This window comes from Vipera berus, assembly GCF_964194415.1.
Source record: "Vipera berus genome assembly, chromosome: W".
NCBI classification, from domain to species: Eukaryota; Metazoa; Chordata; class Lepidosauria; order Squamata; family Viperidae; genus Vipera; species Vipera berus.
This window is the reverse complement of record NC_138210.1, coordinates 69,110,603-69,123,156: the sequence shown is the minus strand read 5'-3', so window position 1 is coordinate 69,123,156 and position 12,554 is coordinate 69,110,603. Positions and strand designations below refer to the sequence as shown.

Below are 12,554 nucleotides of genomic sequence, written 5' to 3'. Positions count from 1 at the left end.
TAAGAACCCACATAAGCAAATCTGAACAAGAATGAGATTCCAACATCACCTGTAGCTCTGTTAATCATTTAGAGCAGTGTTTCTCAACCTTGATGACTTTAAGATGTGTGGACTTCAACTCACAGAATCACTCAACCAGAAGGCTGTCTGGGAAATTCTGGGAGTTGAAGTCCACACACCTTAAAGTCATCAAGGTTGAGAAGCACCAAGTTAGACTACCCCAACCTTTGCACCATAAGACTTCAGGGCCCTGACCAGCTTCTGTTTGGCAGAAACCAAAGTAGAGCCAAGGACCCATCCAAAACATCACACTCTGCTAATTGCCTTTAGGCAGCCACATCTTTACAATAACAAGCAAAAAAAAAGACCAGGGGTATGATGAGTACAGTCCAGAATTTAATCCCCAGAAAAAAGTGCATTCAGCCTTCAGTTGTATCCATTGGAGGTCACTCTACCTGCTTCATGAGCATCACACACCAGATAGAACTCATCCCCTTATGGCAGGGGTCTTCAAACTCGGCCCTTTTATGACTCATGGACTTCAACTCCCAGAATTCCTCAGCCAGCATGCCTGGCTGAGAAATTCTGGGAGTTGAAGTCCATGAGTCATAAAAGGGCCGAGTTTGAAGACCTCTGCCTTATGGATTTCTCTGCTGCTAATGAAATATCTGACACTGAGCTGGCTGGCTGGCTGGCTGGGGAGCATATGCTGAGGACAGGAGAAAATGTACCATTTAACATCTGTAACCAAACAGCCTAATACAGGCTTAGAGTCCCACATTGGGGATGAAAAAAAAATGAACATCCAGCTTCATTGGGAAATGCAGCTACCACCTTTGGCATGGAGAGAGAGGAAGAAACAGTGCTTTTGTGTCACTATATTTTAGAGATATGGGTAGTTCTTGATTTGCAACCATTTATTTAGCAACTGTTCAAAGTTACAAAGCCGCTAAAGGGAGACTTACAACTGGACCTACAACTGTCACAGCATCTCCACATAATCAGAATTCAGCCCTTGGCAACTAGCATGCATTTATTTATTTTAATTCCATTTATTTTAATTCCATTTATATCCCACCCTTCTCCGAAGACTCAGGGCGGCTTACAAGCTTAGCAGTAGCCTTCATTCTATGTATATGCCTGCTTATTAGGGCTTTCACACACACACCCAAGCGGCATTATTACTAAGTCAGCTTAATTGCCCCCAACAATCTGGGTCCTCATTTTACCTACCTCGGAAGGATGGAAGGCTGAGTCAACCTTGAGCCTGGTGGGATGCGAACCTGCACTAATTGCAGGCAGCTGGTGTTACTTAAGGAGGCATTAGCCCACTGCTCCACCAAGGCCCTTTATGACAGTTGCAACATCCTAGGGTTATGTGATTGCCATTTTGCAATATTTCCAGCCAGCTTCCAACAAGCAAATCATCAATCATCAATATTATCTACATCATTGGAACATTATGTATCAGCAATTCATACTGATGCAAGTCAGAACTGTTGCAACAAGAAATAAATGGCACATATTGGATTCTTAGCAGCCCTATCACACGTGTAAAGAGTTGGGTTGTTTGTCTTCTGAGGTATTTGAAAACCAAAGGATCTCAGCAGTAACTTTGTCTAATTCAGCATCTTCTTTGTTTAACTTAATTTATTTATTAAATCGTCTACCAATTGGATGGTTGATCAGCAAAATAAAATATAGGGAAAAGTTGATTTAATATTTAATGAGCAATAATCAAAGTGGAGGCTCTTTTCATCTGTCTGTCTAGCAGTCCTGGTGATTCAGAAGCCCAAATGACATTTAGGTTGAAAATTCTTTGCATCATTACATGGTCTAGGTCAGGGGTAGGCAACCTTGGCTCTTTTATGACTCATGGACCTCAACTCCCAGAATTCCTGTGTCAGCATAGCTGACTCAGGAATTCTGGGAGTTGAAGTCCATGAGTCATAAAAGAGCCGAGGTTGCCTACCCCTGGTCTAGGTGATATTTGACACTATCAATAATCCATTTTCTTTCTTTCTTTCTTTCTTTCTTTCTTTCTTTCTTTCTTTCTTTCTTTCTTTCTTTCTTTCCTTCCTTCCTTCCTTCCTTCCTTCCTTCCTCTTTCTCTCTCTCTCATGCCCTGGATGGAAAAGTAGTGGCTTTTGATTATCGTGATAGAGAATAAAACACTAGGTGTTTCTTATTCTCTCTAATCTAACTTCTCAACTCAGTTGCCCATCCTATCTTTTTTTTTAAAAAAAAAGTATTAATCATTTTTAAAAGAAAAAGGAGAGCAAACAATTAAAAGAAGAAAACAAAAATGATTAAATATATAAACAAAACATTTATTGTGGTTGTATGGTTAATGCTCAGTATATCACTAATGAAAAATTAATAATGAAAAACAACATACATCAAATAATTTCAATAAGGTAAGAAAGGATTTCGAGCTCTGATTTTAGTACCCCAAGCTTATCTTTTTTTCAGAAATCAGGTGTCCAACAATCAATTTCCTCAAAGCCCTCTTTACTTCCTTATTCCTCAGTGTGTATATGAATGGGTTCAACATAGGAGTGATGATGGCGTAGAACACCGCCAACATCCCATACACGGCATAGCTTGAAGCTGGGTGCATGTAGATAAAAATGGCGGGGCTATAATATAGTAGCACTACAGTGAGATGAGCACTACAGGTTGAAAAGGCCCGATGTCTTCCTTCCATTGTCTGGATGTTCAAAATAGCAGAAGCTATGTAGGTGTAGGAAATACATATCAGTAGAAAGCAACCGGAACCCACCAGAGCAATGTTTATCCTTATCACGGCATGATTCACAGTTATATCAGCACAAGCCAGCTTTAGCACAGGCGGTATGTCACAAAAGAAATAGTTAACCCTATTAGGACCGCAATAAGGCAGACGGAAAGTTAGAGTGGTATGTATTGCTGCATGAAATGAACCCGTAAGCCATGTGCCAGTTACAAGTCCCAAGGAAATTCTTCTGTTCATCAGTGTGGTATAGTTCAGTGGACAGCAGATAGCAAGGTAACGGTCATAAGCCATGACAGTATAAAGGAAACATTCAGTGCTGGCCAGAAAGTGGAAGGCGTAGAGTTGAAGGACGCAACCTCCAAAGGAGATGGCTCTGTAGCTAGGAGCTATGAAACTGACCAGGATTTGGGGCACAGTGACCGAGGAGAGGAAGGTGTCCAAAAGGGAGAGATTGCAGAGAAAAAAGTACATGGGGAGACCATGAAGATGGGGTTCCGCCACAATGGTGACTAGGATGAGGAGGTTCCCTAGCACTGTCAATAAGTAGATGACCATAAAGATGATGAAGAAAAGAAAGGGAAATTGGGCGGTGTTCGGTATACCCCCAAGGATGAAGACACTCACTTTGGTTTGATTATCTGGATCCATCTGCTAGAAACTGTAGCAGTCTGAAGGGCATCAAAATCTGGGAAGCAGGAACTGTGAAATCAGGCAAATAATTGGAACAGATGATCAAGCTACGAATTTATTTGATAGCTAGACAGCTAGATAGATAGCCAGCAAGCTAGCGAGATAGAGAGATAGAGGATACAGAAGATAGAGGATAGAGGATAGACATAGAGATGATAGAGACAGAGACAGAGTTAGAGATAGATGATAGATGATAGAGATAGAGATAGAGATGATAGAGATAGAGATAGAGACAGATGATAGAGAGAGGGACAGATGATAGAGATAGAGATGATAAATAGAGATAGAGATGATAGAGAGAGATAGAGACAGATGATAGAGAAATAGAGACAGATGATAAAGATAGAGATAGAGACAGATGACACACAAAGAGAGATAATATATATAGAGAGAGATGATAGAGATAGAGATGATAGATAGATAGAGACAGATGACAGAGAGAGATAGACAGATAGAGAGACAGGATAGAGATAAGAGATAGAGATAGAGACAGATGATAGAGAGACAGATGATAGAGATAGAGACAGATGATAGAGATAGAGATGATAGATAGAGATAGAGATAGACAGATGACAGAGAGATAGAGACAGATAGAGACAGATGATAGAGATAGAGATAGAAATGGATGATAGAGATAGAGACAGATGATAGAGATAGAGATAGAGATAGAGATAGAGATAGAGATAGAGATAGAGATAGAGATAGAGATAGAGATAGAGATAGAGATAGAGATAGAGATAGAGATAGAGATAGAGATAGAGATAGAGATAGAGATAGAGATAGAGATAGAGATAGAGATAGAGATGATAGAGAGAGAGAAATGATACAGAGATAGATTATAATGCAACCTCCGATATATTCATTTCAAAGTGCACACATATTGCAAAACCAATCCTGAATGATTAAAATGCAACATAAAACTTCAATAAATGAAAAAAGCAGAACAAATTCACATTTCTCTCTTTTCCTTTTTGGACAGGGTTCCAAGAAAGACATAGAATAATCCAGCCTAAGTTCAGGTCAGTTATTTGCTTAGACCCTACAGACAGAATCTTACCAGACTAAACCCTTACTACTCTCACCCTAATGGATATACCCTGGGAGATTCTAGGGAGAGATTATCTCAAATCTCTTTCTCTTCATCTCTGGACTGTGCTGTCTGTTATCTCATCTTCTGTTATCTCATCTTATCTCATCTTCTGTTATCTCATGAGGACCCAGATTGTTGGGGGCAATTAAGCTGACTTTGTAATAATGCCGCTGGGGGGGGGGTGAAAGCCCTAATAAGCAGGCATATACATAGAATGAAGGCTACTGCTAAGCTTGTAAAGCCGCCCTGAGTCTTCGGAGAAGGGCGGGATATAAATGGAATTAAAATAAATAAATAAATAAATCTTCCTCCTTGGAATGTGCTCCCTCCTTCCTGATGCTTCACAGTAGTCCATCACACTAATGATGGAATAGTGTATCATCAAAGGAGGCAAGACTGACTGAGAAGTGTTGACTTCTGCATTGTCTCTTCCAACTTTTCCACAACCTAGCAGCAATTGAGGGTGGGAGTATTACTGCAATCATATTTCAAATGGAAGGAGCACTGGGGGCTTCGTCCATCAGGGAAAAACCCACATCCAAAAGGATTTGAAGCCACAGCTCTGCAGTTCAGATGTTGTTGCAAAAGACGTTGCAAGGAGCTTTTGCAATGGGTTGCTGGAAACAAAGATTTTCCTAGCTTGTGTTGTGCTTGCTGACATTTTCCAGATACAAGTGACCCACAAGCAGTTTCATGATAGAACAAAGTATGGGGGTCCATACTTAGGTTTTGACAGGGATGGGAGAGGGACAAAAAGGAAAATTCATTTATGAGATGTCTCCATTTCAAAGGTGAGGTGCCTAAACTTTTTTTTCTTTCTTATCAAAAATACAGTATTAATATTGTTTTAAGACCCGGGTTACCATAGAGAGAAGAGGACTTCCTAAAGCAGCAAATTCAACGCCCTCTGAAGCAGGATATGAATAGATTTTGCCCTTCTAGCAATAGTCAAATGTAGACTATTCCCAGAAAGGGAGGTTACAGGGAGGTACAGATTCCAGGCTGATTGTCAAGCCTCGAAGAATACCTATGCTGTGGCATCCATTATTGCTTCTTAGCATGCCTACATATTCAGGGAGAGGGGAGGGAAGAATGCAATGCAGGCTTGAGACATCGGACTGCCAAGGCATAAGAACCAAGGTCACTCAAGTGTTGTTTAGTGAGAACAAAAATACTCCCTCACAATAATTGCATGACACTTCATTGGAGAATGTGACCTGCACTATTAGGGGGGAGGGAACCTCTATACTTTTAATATACTGATTTTTCGCTCCAGTTAAGGGTGGGAGCTGGTTTTCCTTTCATCCATGCCAAAATGATTTGCTCAATAAAGTTTTGCGTTAGAGATTGGATTGTCCCAGCTATGCATACTTCGTTGGGTTCGTCCGTCGGAACCTTGACACTGATTTAATAAGAGGGTTTTCTTTGATGCTGTCAACCTTTAAAATGGATCCCCTGTCAAACTGCCATTGCTACTGGCTACTGAACTCTTCTAGACTGATTTTTCCTCTGGTTTTTCATTTCATTTCATACTGAAATGAGTATAGGGTCTCCTGCCTGAGTAGGGTGTTGGACTAGAAGACCTCCAAGGTCCCTTTCAGCTGTGTTATTCTCTTATTTCCTAAGAATAACTTTGTTCTGGAAGCTGCAAAGAAAACTGTCTGTGAAGAGAGGGGGGGACACCTTTTTTAGAATGCATACTATGAGAAAATTCCCAGATTGCCAATGGAATTAAAAGGTGAAAATAAATTTCCTAAATTGTTACATTGCTTGTTGCTAGGAAACATGGAATAATTGAGTTCTTCTACTTGCGTTAAAAATTAAATAACAGCCAACCACCCAACCCCCCAAAAACAGTTGGTCTAAGCTTAAAAGTCTCTGCGTTTAAATTGAGTAGAATTTGTCCCCCTTCTCACACCCACTCCTAATCCCACCTTTGAATATAATCTCAAACCAGCTTCCCAGGTTTACATGTTCCCATTGAAATCACAAGTTTATATTCCGATATACAGTACTTGTCTTACCTAAAACGGTCTCTCAATATTCTATCTAGCCATTGCATTTAAGTGATGCAGTCTGTGACTTTTTATGTTCTAAACTGTCACAGTCCAATTCTCTAGGGCTATAGCAACCCAAAAGGGAAGCATGAGAAAGCAAATTTCATCTTTTAGAAGCCTCCTGACCCTCTTTCTCCTTGACATCTGGCACAATTGGGAAAAATCAAAACAGTATTCCTATTCTCTGTAAGGATTGTTTGAACAAGAAGAAATGTAACTTTCTGTCCCCCAGGGTTCTGCTGCATAGCTAGATGCCATTTTGATTAATTCCCATTGGCTGAGAGACTAAATCTTGAAACTGGAACTCTGTAGCTTAAAGTAGAGTTCCATTTAAAACTCTCCTGTCTGTTTGTCTGTTTGTAACCTTCAATTTGTTTGTCTCTTGGTAACCTTCAATCCTAGGGCAGCAATTTTTGAGTTGAAGGTTCACAAATGGGCTAACTTAAAGAATTCATCCAAAATTTGGGACCCATGACTCTTGTTGGATTAGAATTTTAAGGATCTTCAGACTAGCTTTACTTGCAAAGTTGTGGCCATGCAGTAGTACTGCACTGCTTTGAAGCACCACCACAACATCATGTTCAGTGGGTCTAGACTCTAAGACAACTCACCATGGCCAACTCACCACAGCTAACTCACCATGGGCCAACTTGCTGCGGCCAACTCAATGTGAAATAACTGTATTCTAGATCTATAATAATAATAATAATAATAATAATAATAATAATAATAATAATAATAATAATAATAAGAAGAAGAAGAAGAAGAAGAAGAAGAAGAAGAAGAAGAAGAAGAAGGAGAAGAAGAAGAAGAAGAAGAAGAAGAAGAAGAAGAAGAAGAAGAAGAAGAAGAAGAAGAAGAAGAAGAAGAAGAAGAAGAAGAAGAAGGAGGAGGAGGAGGAGGAGAAGGAGAAGGAGAAGGAGAAGGAGAAGGAGAAGGAGGAGAAGGAGAAGAAGGAGAAGGAGAAGAAGAAGGAGAAGAAGAAGAAGAAGAAGAAGAAGAAGAAGAAGAAGAAGAAGAAGAAGAAGAAGAAGAAGAAGAAGAAGAAGAAGAAGAAGAAGAAGAAGAAGAAGAAGAAGAAGAAGAAGAAGAAGAGGTGGTGCTGGTGGTGCTGGTGGTGCTGGTGCTGCTGGTGCTGCTGGTGCTGGTGCTGCTGGTGCTGGTGCCTTGGGTGCAATCCCAAAATAACTCGAGAGCCACTTGAACCCCCATTGGCATTGACAAATTTGCCATCAATCAGTTGCAAAAGGTGGCCTTACTAGGAACAGCTTCCATCCTGTGACAATATCTGTAACACCATCAAACATCCAGATCTGCCTATTCCCGGTCCTTGGTAAGGACTTGATAGGTAGACAAAAATGACAAATCCAGACTGAACATCTGAATAATTAATAATAATAATAATTTTATTTTTATTTTTTTATTTTAATTCCATTTATATCCCGCCCTTCTCCGAAGACTCAGGGCGGCTTACAAGCTTAGCAGTAGCCTTCATTCTATGTATATGCCTGCTTATTATTAGGGCTTTCACACACACCCCCAAGCGGCATTATTACAAAGTCAGCTTAATTGCCCCCAACAATCTGGGTCCTCATTTTACCTACCTCGGAAGGATGGAAGGCTGAGTCAACCTTGAGCCTGGTGGGACTCGAACCTGCACTAATTGCAGGCAGCTGGTGTTACTTAAGAGGAGGCATTAGCCCACTGCTCCACCAAGGCTCTTAATAATAATAATAATAATAATAATAATAATAATAATAATAATAATAATAATAATAATAATAATAATAATAATAACAACAACAACAACAACAACAATAATAATAATAATAATAATAATAATAATAATAATAATAATAATAATAATAATAATAATATATCCCAATTGTTTTAATAAAACTAAGAAAGGAGAAAGAGGCAGATGATCACCCTAATAATATTAAGAGAGGAAGAGAGTACCATACAATTATCTTGTCTTGAGTTGTCCCATGGCAAGGTGCTCAGCAAATTGGTGGTGGAGAGTTGGCAGTTGCGAGTTGGCCATGGTGAGTTGTCCCATTCCACGATCAGATGTAGTCACCTGATGGTGATTTCTGATGCTCCCTGCCCTTTTTCTGCAAGCAAAGTCAGTGAGGAAGCCAGCAGAAAATCAGAACTCACTTTTGTTCTCATTACTTGCCCATGATCATTCTGTTTATTGGTTTAGATAAGCAAATATCTCTGAAGCAATGACCCAGTGGGTCATGGGGTTATCTAGTTTGATGATAAAAATGGAATGCCTTCTTATAGGAAACAATGGGGACAGCCTTTTGTAAATCACACCCACCCATGGCATGGAAAGAGAGTTAGTTGTTTATTTGTTTGTCCATATTCAATCATTCATTCATTCATTCATTTGGAATGAAATCAATAGTTATGGAGTTTTCTGGAAGTGGTGATTGGATGCTCACTCACTGACTCAGGTACTTTGGAGAATAGGTCATCCTCCTGTTCTTTGTGACAGCCCCTCAAATATTGGAAGACTACTATTATGTCACCCCTAGTCCTTCTCTTCGTTAAACTAGACATTCCCAGTTCCCACAACTGTTCATCATACATTTTAGCCTCTAGCCCTTTAGTTACCTTTTTTTAGTTTGCAAGACACTTGCAAACATAAGTGACCAATCCTGACCATAGTGTCATTACGTCACAACACAAGCTCCTTACTTTCATATGTGAGACACAATATTGCATGCCTGTGCAGAACAGTCAGGGTTTGCATTGCAATATTTGCCTCTTGGTTATTCTTGCAGATGTTTCCAAGTCTAGAGCTGGTCCTCATTGACCAATAGCTGAGCAATGAGAATGCTACCAATTGCTAAGTGGTTTCTTTTGCTTCAAACTTATGAATTGTTCATTTCTTGAGCTTCTAGACAAAACCTTTCCCTCTTACTGCATAACAAGAGAAGCAAATGTTTTCCTTCTCATGTATATCTGCACCATTAACCCATATTTGTGAATATTTCCTGATGATTTAAAATATTCCTCTTCAGAAGTGACTCTTGGGGAAAGGGGGAATTTTGACTTTTTTTTTAAAAAAATGTACCGAGGAACCTGCAAAAATTGTCTTATTTCCATGATACCAATACCTGAAACAGACACGTCTTGTTCCCTGAAACAAACTCAATGTGAGCTTTATGAAATCAAACTACATTCAAGAGCTGTTCTCCAAGCAGGCTATATTGCATGACCTTGATAATCAGAATAGAGTAGAGGTGGAAGGGACCTTGGAGGTCTTCTAGTCCAGCCCCCTACTCAAGCAGGGGATCCTATACCATTTCAGACAAGTGACTGTCAAGTCTCTTCTTTAAAAAACTCCAGTGATGAAGCACCCACAAGCTGTTCCACTGGTTAATTATCCTCACTGTTAGGAAGTTTCTCCTTAATTCCAGGTTGCTTCTCTCATTGATTAGTTTCCATTGATTTATTTTTTTTTTCTTGCCCTAATGAAGAAGAAATTGTGGCAGGCAAATTATTCAGTGAGAAAGGAAAAGACCACAAACCCAGAAAAGGATTGCTAGAATTTCATGCATGGCAGAAGCAAGGAACAAACGGGAAAACCTGGTTTTTCAAGATGGTCAAGAAGTCAATTTTCAGAAGTTTCAGCTAGAGGGGAAGCAGCTTGAGCAGCTTACAGCAGCCTTCATGACATCGGTGGGATACATGTGAAAGCAGATGCCAGATAAAAATAATCTGGAGAATAGTTTGAGATCCTAGATACTGCTCCATCTAGAGAATAAGAATACATTTGTACATTGGAGATCCCCGGTCATAATCTGCCATTAGCACAGACAATTGCAATAGGTTTATTTACAGGACCGTCTGCTGCCAGGAACGATTTCCCATCGCCCTGTGCACTCACACAGAGAGGGTCTCCTCAGGGTGCGGTCGGCCAGACAATGTCGGCTGGCGACCCCCAGGGGGAGGGCCTTCTCTATTGGGGCGCCTGCCCTTTGGAATCAGCTCCCCCAAGAACTTCGGATGGCCCCAGATCTCCGGTCCTTTCGTCGCGACCTAAAGACATACCTTTTCCAACCGGCTGACCTGGACTGAAGATGGGGGTTTTAATATTGCTTTATTTTATTGGTTTTAGTAAATAATGGGGCTTTGTAAATTTAATATTTTTTTAATATTTGTATTTATTGTTTTTATTGTTGTTTTATTGTTGTTAGCCGCCCTGAGTCCTTCGGGAGATAGGGCGACATATAAGTCCCATAATTAAATTAAATTAAATTATTTGCAATAAAATACTTCAAACAATTCAAAAATCCTTGGCAGGTGGGTAAGAAAGAGAAACTTCCAAAACAAAGTGTAGGAGAAGAGCAGGCACTGATGGAAAGTAGAGTGAAGCTTGTCATCAGCTTAGAATTGTTACATTGACACAAATGACTCTAGTCCAAGCCCTCTTGAATTTGTTGACCCTTCTCTAAGACCGATTCAGTACTGAATGTAAGTTGACCAAATTTTTGTGTATAGGCTTCAGCAATAAATCTTTGACATACAAGTTAATGTATGGTCCTGATTCTTTATGCCTAACAGAACCTGACTTCTAGTCTTTTTTGTTCCTTTCTTAATGCCACAGTTTCCCAATTCCTTTCCCTCCCCCTGCCCCACAATTATAAGGAATTATTTAGTTCTTCAAAACATTTCTTTATCTTCAAGTAACATACAGTATGAATGACCCTTGACCTTGGGTTGCTGTTATCTTGCCCCATGCTGATCCAATAAAATAAATAAATGATTTCATTAGATGAACAAGACTGAGGCCCTCAACTGGGTCTCAACAAACGCCAGAGGCAGAGTTTTCTTAATGCATTTTTCATCTCTTTGTTCCTAAGGGTATATATGATGGGATTTAGGAGTGGGGTAATTGTGGTGTAGAAGACTGCTACCACTCCGTCCAATGGGTCTCGGGACCCTGGCCGGAGATAGATGAATACCAGGGGAACATAGTAAGTCATCACAACTGTGAGGTGGGCAGCACAAGTGGAGAATGCTCGACGTCGTCCTTCAGCATTACGAATCCTGAGAATAGCTGAGATGATGTAGACGTAGGAAGTGATGATAAGGAGGAAGCAAGTCATGGCCAAGAAACCAATGTCTACAAAGGTGGCCATCTCATTGAGCGAGGTGTCAGCACAAGCTAATTTCAAGACAGCTGGGATGTCACAGAAGATGTAAGCTACTTGATTGCCATGGCTATAGGGCAACTGGAAGGTGAGGGTGGTTTGTATCATGGAATGCACAGAGCCACCAAACAAGGTTCCTAAAGAGAGACAGAGGCAAGCTTTGGGGTTCATGATGTTGCCATAGTGGAGTGGCTTGCAGATGGCCAGGAAGCGGTCATAGGCCATCACAGTGTAAAGAAAGCACTCAGTGCATCCCAGGAAGTGAAAGAAGAACAGCTGGGTCACACAGCCACCAAAAGAGATGATGCCACCCCCTTCTAGGAATCCAGCCACCATCTTGGGTACCACCACAGAGGATACAGTCATGTCCAAGAGAGATAAATGGCAAAGGAACCAATACATGGGCTTGTGCAGCTGGGGTTCAAATGCCACTGCCAAGAGGATAAGAAGGTTTCCCAAGAAGGTCATTAGGTAGATAAGTAGAAAGAAGACAAACAAAAGAAATTGGAGATCATGAGGGTAAGGGAACCCAACAATGATAAAATGGTAAACTCTTGTTTGATTTTCGCATTCCATATTGGCACAGTGAAATAGGGTATCAGCTTGATGATGTAAATGATTCATCTGCAAAAGAAAGGGACACATCAGTTGTTCAAAGTGATAAATAGATCATAGAAGATAAATAGATTAGATAGATAGATGATAGATGGATATATAGATATAGATATAGATGATAGATGATAGATATAGATGATATAGATATAGATATAGATATAGATGATATAGATAGATAT

The 12,554-nt window shown here is 40.2% G+C and overlaps 2 protein-coding genes across 2 annotated transcripts; both read right to left on the bottom strand.

Moving 5' to 3' along the window:
* Positions 1 to 2,443: 2,443 nt before the first annotated feature.
* On the bottom strand, positions 2,444 to 3,403 carry LOC308676416 (olfactory receptor 10G7-like; the record flags this gene model as incomplete). Its single annotated transcript, XM_081342229.1, has 1 exon — positions 2,444 to 3,403. One exon carries the CDS (start codon positions 3,401 to 3,403, stop codon positions 2,444 to 2,446), a length of 960 nt encoding a protein of 319 aa, XP_081198355.1.
* A 7,997-nt stretch (positions 3,404 to 11,400) lies between these two features.
* LOC308676415 (olfactory receptor 10G6-like) lies at positions 11,401 to 12,336 on the bottom strand (the record flags this gene model as incomplete). The annotated part of the gene is made up of 1 exon (XM_081342228.1): positions 11,401 to 12,336. The coding sequence occupies one exon, from the start codon at positions 12,334 to 12,336 to the stop codon at positions 11,401 to 11,403; it is 936 nt and encodes a 311-aa protein (XP_081198354.1).
* Between the last annotated feature and the right edge of the window lie 218 nt (positions 12,337 to 12,554).